The sequence below is a fragment of the Artemia franciscana genome, chromosome 15 (genome assembly GCF_032884065.1).
Source record: "Artemia franciscana chromosome 15, ASM3288406v1, whole genome shotgun sequence".
Lineage (NCBI taxonomy): Eukaryota > Metazoa > Arthropoda > Branchiopoda > Anostraca > Artemiidae > Artemia > Artemia franciscana.
Genome location: NC_088877.1, coordinates 16738185 through 16756546, shown reverse-complemented (window position 1 = coordinate 16756546; position 18362 = coordinate 16738185). Strand labels below are relative to the sequence as shown.

The 18362-nt window shown below is 36.1% G+C and overlaps 1 protein-coding gene across 1 annotated transcript in view; it reads left to right on the top strand.

Annotated features, from left to right (window-relative positions):
* The window catches only part of LOC136036106 (dual 3',5'-cyclic-AMP and -GMP phosphodiesterase 11-like), a 231066-nt gene that overhangs the window by 135221 nt on the left and 77483 nt on the right, over positions 1–18362 (top strand). Inside the window, exon 7 of the mRNA XM_065718110.1 lies at positions 5084–5191. Within this exon, the coding sequence (XP_065574182.1) occupies positions 5084–5191 (108 nt within the window). The remainder of the gene's footprint in view (positions 1–5083; positions 5192–18362) is intronic.

Genomic DNA, 18362 nt, shown 5'->3' with positions numbered 1-18362 from the left:
AAGTACAAGCATGATTTAAGTGAAGTTCGTCGATATTAGGAGTCCGAGGTTATAACAGCCCGTGACTTACTTGGCAACAGTCTGCCTTTGTTCCCAACTGCATTTTCATAAAACAAATATGATTGTATGGAGATCATCACACTTTACCTATTTGTTGTGTATACATTACTGTTTATATCAATTGGATTAAAACCTGTAGTGAATTTGGTTAGTTTTTAAGACAGTTCGGTTTTAATTTTATTTATACAAATAATAAAACATTCATTTTATATCCTCATTACAATAAGACCTGTAGCACACATTATCCTTTCCTATTAGTCAAGATCTATAAGCGTGTATACATTTCCTGATTTGTTGGTTTTTTTTTGGGGGGGGGGTGGGTGGATCCTTGTTATCCCCCCTTGGGTTCACCCCTATTTCCTACCTATATAGCTCATCCTTCCAACCTAAATAAATGAATTCTGTATCACCTATTTTCACGGCTCCCAATCGTGAGAGAAAAGTTTCTGGAAACCTAGTAAGTTCAGTTCGTATTTTCTTCGAGGAAAACATTTTTTATTACATTTAAATCGTTGAAGTTTTTACGACCTCAAGGTTAGTGAATGGGTCCACCTACGGAAGGCGCGAGGTTTTTATTTGTACGATTGTTATAAGTCTTCTTTCTATTATTTATTCGGAAAGATTTATCTTGCCTTCTTATATTTTTTCTATGTTATAACTATCTAGGACTATATTGACCGTTTTTTCTAAAAAAAAAAAAAGGTTTTTTTTCCTAAAAAAACCTTGTGAACAGTTCAGCTGGAATCAATCCAACGTAAAATTTCTCTAAGAAAGATGCACTTAAGTGATTAAAAACATCCCCAGCTATCTTACATAGGAGGCTTTCATTCGATTGGGGTGGGTTTGCCAAGAAAGTTCTGTGGACAAGTGGAATTCTGGAAAACGAAGCTAGTCAGCCCTCTTCCTAGCTTCATTCGTGAAAATGAAGTTGGGGTGTGTGCTCGTGGCACTTTCTGGATATTTGTAGCTCCTTTGCTTCTAAGGCATTGGAATTGACCATCATGCATCGAGTTGTTTTTCAATTTTCAAAATATCTGTCTGTGGAGTTAGAGAGTCTTGGGTAGGAGCTTCGTGTATTGGAGTCGCCACTCTTGTCGTTTTGTCGTCTGCAGAGTGATATAGAGGGCTTGCAATGTTCCATTCCATGTCATTATGTTGAAAAAAAAAGCATTGGTGCCAAGATACTACCCCGGGGTGTACCTGCCTTTATTTGACATTCGTGGAAAGTGAACCCTTCGAGAATAACCCACAGTGAACGAATGATCAGAAAGGAAGTTCTTCATCACTTTTAACAGACGTCTGCAGACACAATACGTGTCAAGTTTGTAAGCCACCACGCCATGCTCTGTCGAAAGTTTTAGTGATGTCAAATGGCAAATAGCCCGGTGTCGTATCTTTTTGTTAAAAGTTTAATCCACTCCTGACGGTGGGCCACTAGGTAGTCGACGTTCAACATTTCCGTTGTAATCTATATTGGCAATTGTTTAAAAGGTCCTTTGACTTTAGGTACTGATAAAGTGTATGATTTAAAGTGTATGATTTTTTATGATTGGAAAGGATCCGCCAACCCTCCCAATGCAGGAGAGAAGGCTGAGAGGCGTATATGAGCCCATCATCGTTTGGATCACCATCTGGTTTGGGTGTAGGAATGACGTGGGTGGATTTCCATGTATGCGGTAAGGTTCCAGAGCGAAAACACCGCCTGAAAAGTGATGAAACAGATCTAGCTCATTCAACGCTGCAGGACTTCAAGACATCGCTGGACATGCTGTCAGGACCCATGAATTTGTTCACAAAAAGACGCTACAGAATGCAATGGACTTTAGGAGCATAATAGTTCATACGATCAAGGACAGTATCGGTTCGACAAGGGAAATCAGGAAGTTCTTTTTAATCGTCATCTAGAATCGAGATTTTGGCAAACACCTTAGCAAGAGTTTCGGTCTTAACTTGTGGATCTTGTGCAACAGTCCCGCCGTTGACTTTTAGGAAAGGGAATGGAAGTTCCCTTAGACGAGGGTAAAGCCTATTTTATAATTTTTTTCGGGAAGGAAGGCTCTTTAAATTGATTGCCAGTATTTTTGTTGAGTGGAGTGTTTTGGCTTTTGCTCTGCTGAGCATTACGTGTTAGCTCACAAAATCTGCTCTATTCGAAAATTTTTGAAAAAAATGTACAACTAAGAAGCGGCTCTTGCCGCGTTGTGTTCTTCTATGGTGCTCATCGATAAATTCTCTATTTCCTATGCCCTGTTCCCATTCCGTGGCCTTAATCCATTCTGTTGTATTCTCGCTTCTTTTAACTACAAATAAAGAAAAAGTCCGTTTGCTCGTCTAATCCCCTCTGCCTCTCTTCTATATTTCTTTTTCACGTTTAAAAACTCTCCTCATTCATAAAAAGGGAGGATCTAAGGAACCAGGTCCTTTTTGAAATGGTGACAATTTTTGTTGTTTTAATTTGTGTTCAGTATATAAATAAAGCTGAATCCATTTATTCCAAAATATACTGCCAAACAATTAGACAAAAATAATTGGAAAAAAACGAATTTAGAAGCACGTGGAGTTCGTTTTGATTCTTGTATGTTCGTTTCTTTGGCACTGTATCTCTCCTTAATTATCGATAGGGTCACACCACTACCTTGTCCGTTTTGTATTGGTGTATTTTATCCCACCTAAGCTTTGCTTTCTGAGTTCTATTTTGAATGCGTTTTTTGGCTCTTTATATCTTCTTTAGTTCTTTAAAATTTGTCTAGACATTACTGATCAGCGGCTCAAGTGGCGAGTTCGGATATCTCTTAAAGAATGGAGAAAACGGATAGATATTTTTTAGGATTTTATTTCGGCAGCAGGATTTTAGTTTGGCGAAGCTTCTGAGAATAGATAGCGTCTCCAAGTTCTTCTTTTTACTCTGGTGCTAAGCTACTGGGTATTGTTTTCTCAAATCATCCGTTAAATACAGTTATTACATTTACTATTTTTTTTTCGTCAAAATATTTGGTTTCAAAAATTATTTTTAATAACTTTCATTTGGAACCTACAAAGTTAAAAAGTTAATCACGTGCTTTGACTCAAAACTCTTTAAAATTTCAAGTTAATTTTTAGGGACTCTGAATGGCTCGTCAAATTGTCCTTTTGTCCGAATTTGAAGAATCTTGCAGAATATGGCATACTGTTTATCAAATAGTTCGTGGTAACAAACTGTAAGTAAGGAGTGACCCGGCTCAATAGTAACCAAAACTCTAAAAAAAACCCCCACAAATTTCGAAATCAATAGATATATAAGAAGAATCGTACTACTATGCTGATTTCAAATATATAATCTTCATTAAGTTTAGTCTTACCCATTAAAAGTTAAAACCACCCATAAAAATCATAGGATCTTAATGAAATTCACGCCATCAAATTTAGTGTATCAGAAAACCCTATTGTAGGGGTTTTAAGCTCCTATCTGCAAAAATGTGAAAATTTTAATTTTTCCCAGAAGTAAGATCACTGATGCGTTTTTTTTTCCTCAAGGGGTGACTGCATACATTCAGTGGTCAGAGAATAACGTGAGAGGGCTCATTCGAATAAAAATTAAAAGTTCTAGTGTCCTTTAGTGACCAAAACTTGGAGGGTAACTAGGCCCCCTTCCTGCCCATTTTCCCCCCAAAATCGTCTGATGAGAATTTTCCGAAAGCCATTTTGTCCAGGGGAATGGTCTTTAGGTTATAAAATTTGCCCATTTTTGACGCATTGTATTTGTTATTGGGATGTATGCATACATTTTTCTGCAGGTGGTTTCTTCCAATTTTCTGCTGGGGGTTTTTCCACGGAGGAATTTTCCATTTGAAGAGAATTTTCCTGGGAGTGAACTTGTCAGGAGAAATAATACACTGGGGGAATTCGCCAGAATTCTTTTACATTTTTTTTAAATGTCTTACTTTCTCTTTTCCGTCTCAATTACACGCGTGGATTTGTTAAGAGTTATTGTCAGGGGTAAATTTTCACCTTGATTGAATTGTCTAGAGGATATTTTCGTGGGGAGGGGGATTTATCCGTGGGGAGGGGGATTTCTCCGTGGGGTTGGGGCCAGATTTTATGGCATTATTTAAAAAATGATCAGAAATTAAAGAAAAAAACAAGTTTTTCCAACTGAAAGTAAGGAGCAACATTAAAACTTAAAACGAACAAAAATTATTAGGTTAATGAAGGGCGTTGCCCAATCCTTAACACCTCTTTTTTTTATCCTAATGTTTGAATTTTGTCTCAATTCTTTAAGAATGACTCCTGAAACACAAGGGCCGTTTAATTAGAACAATAAGACGCTTTTTTAAAAACTTTAAAAAACTTACGCTAACTGTGCCAGAAAGCTTTAGTCTAAAGAGCGAGGTGTTAAGGAGGAGGCAAAACCCTTCATTTACGTAATAATTTCTGTTCGTTTTAAGTTTCAATGTTCTGCCTTACTTTCAGTTGAAAAAAAATTTTTTTTTTTTATTTATTTAATCGCATGTAAGGATTCGTTCTCAACTTTAGGCTAAAAGCCAATTAGGGAAAATAGAATCGAAAAATGAATGACGGAAATAGCAGGGGAATATACCAAAAACGAAAGGGTGCGTCCCCAGTTTAAAAAATAGATACATGAGGCAAATTCCTCTTGGGCATCTTTATCGACTGGCCATATTTGCAGACTCATATTGCAGCTCAGGAGGTAGGGATGACAGGGTAAAATTAGGATAAAATCGCGGTGACAATTTTAGCTCAAAGATACTCAACGTCGCCTTATGTAAAATATTTTGTGTATTTCAAATATTTACGCACACGGAAATATTCTTATTTTATGCAGCCACCCACTGTAAGTTTTCTCATTTAAAGTTTTGTCTAGAAAAAATTCTCTCGCATTAAAAAAAAAAAGATAATAAAAAACCTCTTCTGTAAAACTTTCAGATACTCTTTTTCGTTTTGGGCACAATGATTTGCTACGATGTTTGTAAATACCTGTGCTGTCGAAAAGGCTGACGCTAAAATCAAATTTGATTTATTGCAGGATTCCCGATTCAATCATGACATTGATTTGATGACTGGTTATAAAACACGAAGCATGATCTGTATGCCAATTAAAGATGCAAATGGTGATGTTATTGGGGTGGCTCAGGTAAGAAATTCATCTAGTCCTCTTTGGTAATCTTGACGCAAAATTTGTTTTCTGGAATTGTAATACCAAAGCGTAATACCATTCAATCCTTGCAGCCCCCTCCCAGGTGCTGCGAGAAAAATTGCATCCTTGCCCTTTCCACCACCCCCTCCATGCATACATATAGCCAATGGTCGAATACAAAATTTTGCTGATTCTATTTGTTTGTGTTATTCTTGTGCTTATTTTCCCCCAATAACTGGTTTATAACATATTCCCTCGCATCAAACTTGGTTCAAGGTATGCTAGGCAAATAGGCCTACAACAAGCTTGCAAAGGAAAACCAAAACTAAGTGTCAAACAGTTGGTGGTAACGAACTGTAAGTAAAGATGACCCGCTCAGTAGTAAAAGAAACAGTAAAAAACTGAATTTTGACAAAGAATCTAATTTTTATGCTGATTTCAATATACAAGTTTCACCAGGTTTAGTCATACCAATCAAAAGTTACTAGCCTGAGAAAATTTGCCTTATTTTCGAAAAAAGGGAAACAACCCCCAAAAGCTATTGAATCTCAATGAAAATCACACCATCAAATTTAACGTATCAAAGAACAATACTGTAGATGTTTCAAGCTCCTTTCTTCAAAAATGTGGAATTTTGTATTTTTTGCTAGTATAAAGATCACGGATGTGTGTTTGCTTGTTTTTTCCAGGGTGATAGTATCGACCATAAGGCCCGAGAATATTGAGAAAGGGCTCTTTCGAAGGAAAATTAAAAGTTTTAGTGCCCTTTTTAAGTGACAATTGAAGGGCAACTAAGTCCCCTCCCATGCTCTTTTTTTCCAAAGTCACCCGATCAAAAATTTGAGATAGTCATTTTGTTCAGCATAGTCGAAAAATCTTATAACTATGTCTTTGAGGATGACTTAATCCTCTACAGTCCCCGGGGGAAGGGCTCCAATTTATGAACTTTGCCATTGTTTGCATATAGTATTGGTTATTGGGAAGTATACAGACGTATTCAGGGGCGATTTTTATGGTGGTAGTGGTCGAGGGAAATGGTTTATGTGGGAGGACTTTTCCATGGAGAAATTTTTCATGAGGAAAGGGAATTTTTCCCTTAATGGGAAAGGAGACACCAGATCTCTCAGCACTATTTAAATAAACGATCGGAAATTAAATAGATAAAAAAAGTTTCTTCAACTGACAGCAAGGAGCAACATTAAAACTAAAGACGAACAAAAATTGTTATGTTTATGAGGGAGGGGCATTCCCAAGGAGGGATTTTTCATGAGGAAAGGGAATTTTTCATGAAGGGGGTGCCGGATTTCCCAAAATTATTTAAAGAACGATCGGAAATTAAATAAAAAACGAGTTTTTCAACTGAAAGTAAAGAGCAACATTAAAACGAAAAGAAATTATCACGTTTGTAAGGTTTTCCCTCCCTCGTCAATACCTTGTTCTACACGCTAATTTTTTTTAGTACTTTCAAAAGAGCTAATCATTTTAGTTAAACAGTATTTGTGATTTAGGGATCATTCTTAAGTAATTGAAAATAAATTCAAAACTTCAGCGTGAAGAGCGAGGTATTGACGAGGGACCGAACTCCTTCATATGCGTAATAATTTCTGTTCGTTTGAAGTTTTAATGTTGCTCCTTACTTTCAATTGATTTTTTTTCTTTAATCAAATGAAAGAAATGAATACAAAGATGACAAACAGGTCTATGGCCAGTAAATGAAAACAAAGAGAACAAGAAATCAAATGAATATTTCACTCGTATACAACAAGGCGTCTTCAGCATAGAAAAAAAAACTAAAAAATACATATAAAACTAAAATAGACTAAGTAAAATACACATTATACTATTATTCACACATGCAATTGCCAGCTACCTTCATGAAATCAGAAAAGTAACTGGATCAAAACTACTGGAAAAGTAACTGAAAAAGTAAAAGTGATCCAGTTACTTTTCTGGTTTCATGAAGGTAGCTGGCAATTGTATAGGTCAGTAATTTTATATTATACATTTTAGCTAGTCTTTAAGTTTGATATTTTTTAGTTATATTTTTTAGTTTTATTGTTGTATTTTAATTTCTCTTCATTTTTTTTGTTCTCTTCGTTTTCATTTACTGCCATAGACCCTTTTGTCGTCTTCACATTCATTTCTTTGTTTTGTCATTGCTGGCCAGTTCGGTTCTAGATCTTCTATTATTCAAAATTAAGTGAGATTTTTGGGCTTTAATTTGGCGTTAGAGTATAGAGAATTAGAAAAAAGGGCCAGAAAACCAACTAATTTTCGTATTTAGCCTAAGGTTATATCTGTATATGGAAAGGGACTGAATTGCATTTTTCATTATTGCTCTTATATATTTGAAAAGAGTGTTAAATCAGAGTCAAATGTGTTTACGCTCTTGTCATTGTAGTGTTTAGTAAAGTAAAGAAAGCTTGTACCGCGATTTCTTCAATCTTTTCCAATGTCAATAGAAATATGTAGCCTAAAATTTAGTGATTAGAAAGGATATCCAAAAGCTTATCATAAGCATTTGTGAAAGCTTCTGGATTTCTTAAGGAAAACCTTAAGATGAATGATAATAACAGGAATAAAAGCTGTAAAACGCTATCTAAATGGGATGGCAAGAAACGCTAATTAATGTAATTAGCTTTTGTCACTTAAGATTTTACTCAAACTGGAATGTAATTTAGGCTGAAAGGCTATAACAAACTTAATAAGAAAGAAATGAGTGCATGTAAACAACTATCTAATTTCTGTGATAAAGGTAGTCTAAATTAAAAGCACTCCATGTTAAAATAGACCCTCCTATTTTGATTAGTGATTCACTATTCTGAAAAGAAATTGGAGACTAATGACCCTCTCTAAAAAAAACATTTCAGCTGTTTTATTCAGTAGCGAAATAATTTAAATCAGCTGAATGTTTAAGGTACCAAAAACATTAAGATAAAAACATTTTTTACCCCCCTGTGCCCATTTTGGGTCAGTTCATGCAGAGCTGAGTAGTATATGGGGTTCCTTTTCCTTGCTACCCTACACGTTTAATAGGAAGTATGTAGTTTGTAAGTCCCAATGTCAAGGTCTTGGGGAAACCCCTTGTTACATAACTAGTTTGTCAACAATGTAAGATCTTGGGGATCTATTGCAGCCAATGAGCTGTTGACCTTCAGTACGGGGCCACTACTGAAGTACTATCTAACATAGTGGAACAACCAAATTACTTAACTTTGGACATCTCTATTGATTAATTGTTTCTGATTGGATATTGTTTTTCTTGATTTAGAACTATGACTATTAGGGAAATCCATAGCCTTGAAAGTGCCTACATAATGTGAGAAATCAATATTAATAGAATAATTCAGTTAGCCGAAGTTGACTAGTGTGAAATGGTGAATCACATAACTTATGTCTCAGAAAAGGATTTTCGATTATGAAGTGGCTACGGAGGCACTTAGTATTTTTGTTTTGTATCACGAATAATAAGTAAAATTGTAAGAAAGAGATAAAAAAATTTCCTCAGAGCCATCAATTGAAAGTGGGATGGGCAAGTGAATTAAACACTTGCTTTTTATCCTTTTTTACTTAACAATGTCAATTATGGTAAATTAGAATGTTGTCATTTTAAAACTTCCTTGACCTAAACAGTCAAATTACTCCGTCTCCTCTCCACAGTAGCTATATGCTGCTCAGAGACGTTTGCCAGTCACCAGTGGTCAAATTACTCCTTCCCCCCTCCACAATAGCTATATGATGCTCAGAGACGTTTGCCAGTCACCAGTGACCTTTGCCTAAGCTAGCCATGATATTATTAACTACATTTAATTTAATGAAGGTTCATTAGCTTCCCATATCTAGGAGGGGACAGCAACCATTTGTTGATTGAGAGGGAGGCAAGGGTTTAGACAGAAATAAATATTATATATACTTCATACCTTTCTTATTAGTGAAGTATTCCAAGAATTTCCTAGAATAAGGCTTAAACCACTTTTAATATTTAATTTTTAAGTAGAATTATTTCTGTACAATTCCAGTGTAACACAGCGTTATTCCTGTAACACAGCGTTATTCCTTCGAAATATAACTTAAAAGTAAATTCGAAATACCTTGAGCGAGATCGCCTCTCTATCCGTTTGAATACGCCAGTAAGACGTTTTCATAGTAGGAACTTCATGAATGTGTTTAAAATTACGGAAATCCGACTTAACTTTCATATGTAAGTGACTGCTTTTAAGTTAGGTTCATTTAGGTTCAGTTAGCATGGTGCGCCATGCTAACTAAACCTAAACGAAACTAACATAAAAACAGTGCATGTGTCTCTAACTTGTAAAAATCCCATTCATCTGTCACTAATTCCTGAAAAATAAACCGTGTTTATGTGTCACTGACTATTGAAAAAAATTCTAGTCTCACGCTTGGAAAAAAAACGCAGTTTTCTTATCTCAGATTGGGGTTAAAAATCCATGGTAAATCACGTTCATGTATCTCTTGAAAATCTCGTTCACATCTCACTGATTGTTGAGAAGTCTCAAACTGTTTACATCATCCCAACATTTCTTACCAGTTTCCTACAAACTATTGCTGAATACAGTTTGACAAAAAACTCGTTGCGTATGGATCAACGTATTGAAATAGAAATATCTTTTTACTGTGTTGTACTATCTGTAAAGGTTGTTTTCATAATGTCATCGACTTTGAAGAGGTTAGTTCAGTAGATTTTGAATTTATGACGCTATAGCGGATGCAGAGAATCTCCAAAAGATTAGGGAGAGATGAGCTAAATTCATTGCGAACACCAAGAATGGAGAGAAACACCTCTTTATATGGGCCTAATAAGAAATTAATTGAAAAAGGGCACTCCTACTACCCATGAAAGCTCAAAAACACAACAAAAATGTTGGAAAAGGAGATACAATATACTTGAAAGGGATCACGAAGAGCAAGAAACTATCGGTTCTATTTAACTCATAAGATATATTTTTAGACCATTTGAATCTTAAAGTGACATAAAATATCGTTTCTATGCAATTTATGAGACGTAATTTAAGACCGTTTAAATGTAAAACTTGCAGAAAGTCTTAGTTCTATCCATCATATGAATCATATTTTTAATCCATTTAAAGGCAAAGCTCATGAAAAATATTGGTTCTATGCATCCCATTATACATATGTTTAAACAATTTGAATCTAAAACTCGCAGAAAACAATTGTTCTATTCATCCTATGAAACATATTGTGTGATCATTTAAATGTAAAACTCACAGACAATCTTGTCAGACTTTTGAAAAATAAACTCCGGTTTTTATCTATTTCAACTTAAAAAAAAAATCTTGTTCGTCTGTCTCCAGCTTTTGAAAAATAAGACTATTGTATTGTATCAGATTAAAGACGCTTCTGGACTACTAAGGTCCATGCGTCGGCCCTGCAGTGCATTGCTGCAGTATGATTCGATCTCTGGGTCCCGTATTACGAAGCTAAGGTCAAACCCACTGCGCCACCACAGGACGAAAAATAAGACTCATTTACTTGTCATTGACTTTTGAAAAAAAAAAAAATCCGATTCGCATGCTTCCGGCTTCGAAAAAAAAAATCCTTTTCACATATTTGCGACTGTAGAAATATTCCGTTGATGCGAGTCTGACTTTTGAAAGCTGTTCATGTATCTCTTAACTTTGCGCCACCACAGGACGAAAAATAAGACTCATTTACTTGTCATTGACTTTTGAAAAAAAAAAAAAAAATCCGATTCGCATGCTTCCGGCTTCGAAAAAAAAATCCTTTTCACATATTTGCGACTGTAGAAATATTCCGTTGATGCGAGTCTGACTTGAAAAAAATCTCCTCCATCGTCTTGAAAAATAAAATAAACTCCTGGACCAATCACAGAATACCACAGGTCAGCCGCAAAATGCAACTGTCTGTGAACTTTCGTGGGACACCACATGGCTGGGGATGTCCACTTGTAGAACACACCCTCCTTTGCACACGTATATGTTGTAAACAGAAAACAAAAGTTATCCAAAATATGTTTGTTGCTTAAATTTATTCAATGAAGAAAATTTTTTTTTTAAATGAACGTATTTACCTAACAAAAACAATATTTAAAGGTCACTATTACTCATCCAAAAATGATGATTTCATAATATTGGCTTAGCTTTAGCATAGTTTTTATTGTATCGCATAAATTTAGCACTCTTAGGTATTTTTTTAGGTGTCCACTGTGCAAAGTATATCACTTCATCTTCAGGTCGATGATATATCCCTTCAAATTTGAGGCAGTTAAATTCTTCTAAATTAAAAAGTGGAATACCAGGCTCAAATTTTTCAGTTAGAAATTTGTCTGTACATACATTACCTTCTACAAATAATATCCCCTCCCCCTAGAAATTACCCCTCTGCAGAAAGTATTCAGCTGAAAGTTTCTATGACTATGAAGTAGAATTGAGGATTAGGAATGGTAGTACCCCTCCTATACGGAATAAATTCTACACCTTTGGAGGTTTACCCTTTACTTTCATAATAACAGTGTTAACCAGAAATATTCCCTGAAATCAAGAAAGATTAGACATTACCTTCTCATTTTTGATGTTTTTTTTTTTCAATTAGATTTTGTCCTCCGTCCTGAAAAATGCCCCCTCCCCCAAACAAAATTCCTGAATTGGACTCTGAGTAGTATATTCCAATTTCTAACTGGGGTTCACTAATTTTCTTTTGGTTAGAGAAGGAGGGTGATGCTTCAAGTGATGCATTTTAATGTCATAACAGCCCTATTCTCATCGTGCCTTCAGAAAAATGCTGAATTAGTTGTAAGGGAGAGACAAAATTGATATATAATCCACAGAATCATACCTTGGATTTTTTTTTGGGGGGGGGGGGACAAAAAAATTAAAAACGCATCAAAAATATGGAATTGATATTTAATCCCTCTTGATTTCTGGGAATATTTCTGATCTACTCTGTTATTATGAAAACAAAGAGTAACATTAAATCCCCAAATGAGCTGAATTCGTATAAAGAGAGGGAGTTGCCTCTTTCTCATCCTCAGCTCTGCTTCTTGGTCACAGCAACCTCGGAGGGTACCCGTTCGATTAGAAATTGAGAGTTTAAGTTCTTTTCTTAAAATTAAAAAAAAAAGTTTTTCAACTGAAAGTAATGAGCAACGTTAAAACTTAAAACGACTTAAAACTTTAACTCCTCAACACATCACTCTCTCTGCTAAAAATTTTATAGTATTTTTACAAAGCTTTTTTTATTGTTCTGATTAAACGACCCTTGTGTTTCAGCAGTTGTTCTGAAGGAATTATGACAAAATTCAAACTTTAGCCCTACAAAAATAAAAAAAGTTTTTCAACTGAAAGTAAGGAATTAAAACCTAAAACTAACATAAATTATTAGGTATATGAAGGGGGTCACATCCTCCTCAACATCTCACTTTTTACACTAAAGTTTTTTGTAGTACTTTTACAAAAGCTTCTTATTGTTCTTAAACAACCCTTGTGTTTCCAGAGTCGTTCTTAAAGAATAAGGACAAAATTCAGAGTTAAGCCCTACAAAGAAAGGAAGTTTTTTTTCAACTGAAAGTAAGGTGCAACATTGAAACTTATAACCAACATAAATTAATTACTTATGATATCAAGCTTTAAAGCCATTCAGAAAGGATGATTAAGTTTTCAGGAATGATTTTGAAACCTAAGTTCTTTCCTAGGAAGATGTTTTGAGCTGCTGTCTTTATCCCATCTCTATTCCTAAGACTTAGAATATTACATACACTGACCTCAAACATTTTCAAGTTAGCAAAAAGTATGTAGTCTCAGCCCTACTTTTGAAAGAATCTAAGAAACTTTGTCAACAATACAATTAGACATAACTCTTTAATGAATAGCCAAAATGGTATGCAATCTATTGATATTTTTATTATTAAATTCAAGTGGTTCGTTCAATCGACACAGAATCATGCAGCATTCTGCTCAGGCTCACATGCCGAGGAAGGAAGTTTAACTATCCAGTCCATTCTTTTATGCAAGGGGAGGGGAAATTTCAATTGTTCCTGAATCGTTATTGATCCCATAAAGAAATTCCTGCTTCGCCTCTTAGCTTCTTCTCCCTCCCCCTCTCCTTAAAAAAGAAAAAGTCTCTAGGCTTAGCTCGACTTTTAAAATAATATAAGAAACTTTGTCAACGATACAATTAGGCATAACTCTTTAATGAATATCCACAATGGTATGTAATATAAAAACGTATATAGATAGACAAATGTATTTCGTTTATTTTTAGTTGATTTTTTCGCCCTTTTTTTCTTTTATTTTATCTGTCGCCTGCTGCTACCAAAAACTAAACAAGTATATATGGAGGTCTTATTCATTTGAAGTTGGATTGTAAATATTGCCCAATTTTTAAACATATACGTGGTTGTAGAAGTTTCCGCTTATCCAATTCATGCAATCAGATTCAATTTTAATTATTCTGGTTACTTTAAAGCTATATAGGAAGTTTAACCCTAACCCATCTGGGGATTTGTCATTACGATTTTGAAAAGCTTAACATATTTAACATATAATCTAAGTGTAATGATGTAAAAGTTTCAACACGTTGGTTTGATTTGTTGAAGATAAATCTTTGATTAAATGGCTTATCTTTGCTCTACTGTAAATCTGGAAACTGGACATATGCCAATTTGGCTAAAGGCCACAGTTTAACTCAGACGAGCTAAGTCCTAAAGATGAACTAACATATCAGAACAAACCGGGAAAATTTCTGCACTTCTAATTTAAAGAAAAGTGTAACTTTTTCAGTCAGTAATTCAGCTTAACTGTCCTCAGTATACTAACAAATAAAAATCATATCAACTGTTTGAGAAGGAAATACTATTGTTAAAAAAAGCGGAAAAGTAAAAGCCTGAAGCAACTACAAAAGAAATATTCTTGGGACAAAGCCGTATCCAATGGGGGGGGGGGGGCTCAGGGGGTTCAACCCCACCCTTCCATTAAAAAAATGTTTTTCCGACTCGTAAAAACATAACCAAACTACATATAGGCTGATTAAAATTTGATGCGTTTTTACAGATATATTTTTGTAAATCTCCCCGAGCAAAAATCCTTGTTGTTTGACAAACAATGAAACTTGGAAAGTGAGAAATTGAAGACCCAACAAAACGAGTGTAAATTTTTATTTTCGTTTTGGATCTTAAAGCCGAGTACATTCTAAGTAAAATACAACATAAGTATTATCTGCCCAATATGAGATTTTTTTTCTCCCTCTCAGTTTATTTAGTTAAGAACCAGTCAACAGAAAGACCGACCTGTTTCAATAGAAACCTGAGACTCTAAAAAGAGTTTCGGCATCAATATATCAAACAGTCCGTGGTAACGAACTGTAGGCTAAGTAAGGAGCGACTCGGCCCAATAGTAATCGAGACTCTAAAAACAGAATTTTTGCAATATGAGGTACATAAAGAAAATGACATTTTGCTGTGATTCTAAATATGTAAATGTCACTAAGCTTAATATTACCTATAGAAGCTACGAACATGAGAAAGTTCGCATACTTTTCGAAAAAGGGAGAAAAAAAAAATCCAAAAGGTCAACGTAATGAAAATTGTACTATCAAATTTAGCTTATCAGCGAACCCTACTCAAGAGGTTTCTAGCTCCCCGATTTTTGATTTTTTTTTGCCAGAAGAGTGATCACAAATGCGTGTTTATTTATTTATTTTTTAAAGGTAATCGTATCGAATCAATGGTCGTAGAAGATCAGGAGAGGGCTCATTCGAACGGAAATTGGAAGTTTTTGTATTCTTTTTAAGTGGCCAAAAAGGTCAACGAGCAACTAGCCCACATTCCACGTCCCCTTTTCCCCCAAAGCTATCCAGTCAAAAGTTTGAGATAGCCATTTTGCCCACCATAGTTCAAAGATGAAATAAGTATGCTACTAGGGATGGCATGACCCCCACAGTCTCTGGGGAAGGGGCTGTAAGTTATGAAATTTGGCCTTTGTTTACATATAATTTCTGTTATTGGGTATACATATAGTTTCTGTTATTGGGTATATTTTCTGTTATATGGAACATAGTTTGGGCTTTATCTGGGTCTGAGAGGAGTGTAGTCAAGACCTTCAAGTTGAAGGTTTAACCAATCTGCAGTCCTGGATGAGAAGAGAGGGTATTCTGAAGCACCCAATCAATAGAGCAGTTGAACAGAGTCGGTGCAGGACATGTCCCTGTTTAATTCCGGACTCAGCCAAGAACTCTTTGGTCTCTTCTTCAGGGGCATTCCATGATTATCTAGAATTTTTCAAAGTTTTTGACGTGTTCATCGAATTCAAGGCGGCAATGAAGTCCTGAAATATCAGGTTGTACCTTTCAAAATGCTGGATGATGAGGCGAAGTGCAAAAATATTATCAGTACAGCCTCTACCCGGACGGAAGCTGGATTGGTTTTCACGGACTCTTTTCTTCCTTGCCCCCTTGAAGCGGCCAAGGAAAATAATCCTAGATATTTTTACCGCAATGTCAATTAGACTTATTCCGCGGTAATTTTTGCACTCAGTTTTATCATCTTTCTTATAGAATGGGAGAATAACTGACAGCAATCCTTATAGAAAGTGTTGGTCCTCTATATTTCTTGAAAGATACCATGGAGCTGTTCAGCAGTGATCTCGGGACACGGTTTGTATAGTTTCGGGGGGGGGGGGGGCGGAGACAATCTGTGCCTTGGGCTTTCTTGTTTTTCAGTGCCTTAATCGCTTTGAGTATTTCTGGTCTCGTCGGAGGGGCCAGCTCAACATTGTAAGGTTCTTTTCGAACACTATGGGGAAACCACAAGGAGCTGATGATGGGGGTGGGTTGAGTAAGGTTTCAAAGAGACCTTTTCATCTGGCCAAACGCTCCTTCTGACAGCTAATGGCTTTTCTTCATCTGTTTTTGGCAACTTCGTACATTGTGGCTTCCTTACCAGTCGATTTCTTGAGAATACGATAAAGCTTGCTTGTGTCAAGTGGGCGTATTATTTTCTATTACGACAAAGCAGTATTTCCCCACTTTTCGCGGCGGTCTAGAAGAGCAGAATGCTTGACCTGTCTGCACAACTCTTTCGTAACATCTTTAGATCTGCTTATCTTTTTTCTTCGCTTTCCGACTATTGACAGGGTACTGTTGGTAATACAATGCTGTCATTTTACTTTCGTTTGGCCTAGGATTTCTTCGGCGATCTCAATCTTTGCTCAGGGTCGTGTATTAATCCTCTTCAAGTTTAGGGCGTCAAAACGATTTGTTAGCTTCATGTATAGTTTTTGTCGAACTTCTTTATGTTGCAGCTTACCAATGCCGATTTGAATTTTTGGTTTGTTCTTTCTCCTAGCTGTAAGACGCAAGAGGATTTTTGTAATGACAAACCGGCGATAAAACCCCGATTTTGAGCCTGTGTCCGCACCATTATAACATTGCTAGTCCAATACTGAACTTTCAAGCGTTAGTTGACAAGAATAAGGCCAATTTGGGCCTTAGTAACACCGCCATTGGAGTTCCATGTAAAGAGATGGCTTGATTTGTGCTGGAATATCGTGTTGATCAAAACAAGATGATTCATCGATGTTTACCAGTCTTTGCTCATTTTCGTATCTGTGTTACAATCTGAGCTTCCAAGGACTTGGGTGGTAGTTTCATCAGACGGATCAACTCTTGCGCTGAAGTCCCCAGCAGCAATCAGGTAGTCTCGTGCAGCAATTGAAGCGCACACTTCAATTGAAGCATCGGCAACGTTATGAGTAGGGGCGTATGTGGAGAGAACGGACACATTTGCAAGGCTTCCTTTAAGCCTAATCCTGGCCAGTCTGGAAGAAGTAAATTTCCACTCAAGAAGTGCGTTTCTGCTTCTTTGGCTCATAAAGAAACCAACGCAACAGATTCCCAAGTTATCGTCTACTCTAGAGTAGAAAAAGTGCAACTGTTTAGCGTTTCGGACGCTGTTATTACTGTAGTCAGAATGTTATTATTACAGAGATTGTTGTTATTACTGTAATGAGTCAGAACTGGAGATTGTGGTCTCGGGAACGCATAATATATCGATGCTGTACCTTTTCATCTCATGGAAAAGGGATCTTGCTTAGCTTTTTGTTTGACAGATATGACGTTCCAACAACCAATGGTTATGCCATTTGCTTCATTTGCTTGCTTTACGACTGTTGTTGTCGGTTTTGCCAAAGATATCACATGTTGATTTTTCGACTTCGTCGCCATATTCGAAGTCGCATTACCTGCTGGGAGCGCCGTAGCATGGTTGGTTTCTTTGCTTCTTGATACCTGCGCCAGTACGCTTGCCGCGTACTGGCTTGCCGCGAACGCCATAGCCTTATTCATAACTCTTCTTCTTGGTCTGAGATGCATTGATGTTCCTTGCGAAGAGAGGTGACCGTATGGTCCCCAGTCTTGAGGGCACCCGAACTCTACCACCGCCGCAGAAATTTCCAGGCTTAGCTTGCCCCCTGGCTCCTTTGGATTTTTTTTATATCCTACATAAACTTTGGAAATTAAAAGCGCTTGCCACTTTTTTTTTAATCTTCGCTTTACGCTCTTGTCACTTCTTAAAAACTGAAGTACTCCACTTTTGTGGTCTATACATTTGATTGTTTGGATTAATAAAAATAAGAATTTATTTTTCCGTCTTACAAATTTTTGCTGAAGCTAAAATGTGCTTTTCTAATCGACCTCACTAATTCTTATTTGAGGAAGGTTTGTGTAGACTACATCTATTATTGCAATGGGCTTTATTTGACTGTCTCGAAAATTAGTTTCAATTTCTAGCTTGTCTACTTGTATATCTTCCTTGAGTCTGCTTGTAATTGGAGATTTTCTAAGAGCAAAATTGAGACTATTGATTTCTGTTTTTCCTTGTGACGTCAATCGAGTTGGAATTTCTTCCACTAGCTGAGATCCAAGAATCTTAAGATATTTTCTCAGATGAAAAAATATACTCTGGAGACACGTGTTGAAATTGTTGCATGTTGAATGAAGGGGGCTTGTTCAGCTAGAATGAACAAGTACATTATTAAAGCAACTAAAGAAAAAATCGTTTTTTTGTGTAAGGTTCCTTTTTAGAAAACAATGAAAATGTCCGGGTGGTGGAGAGTCAAGAATGGGTCCTAAGACGTTCTGGTTTTCTTCGTTGCTACAATTAATAATGGAATCTTAT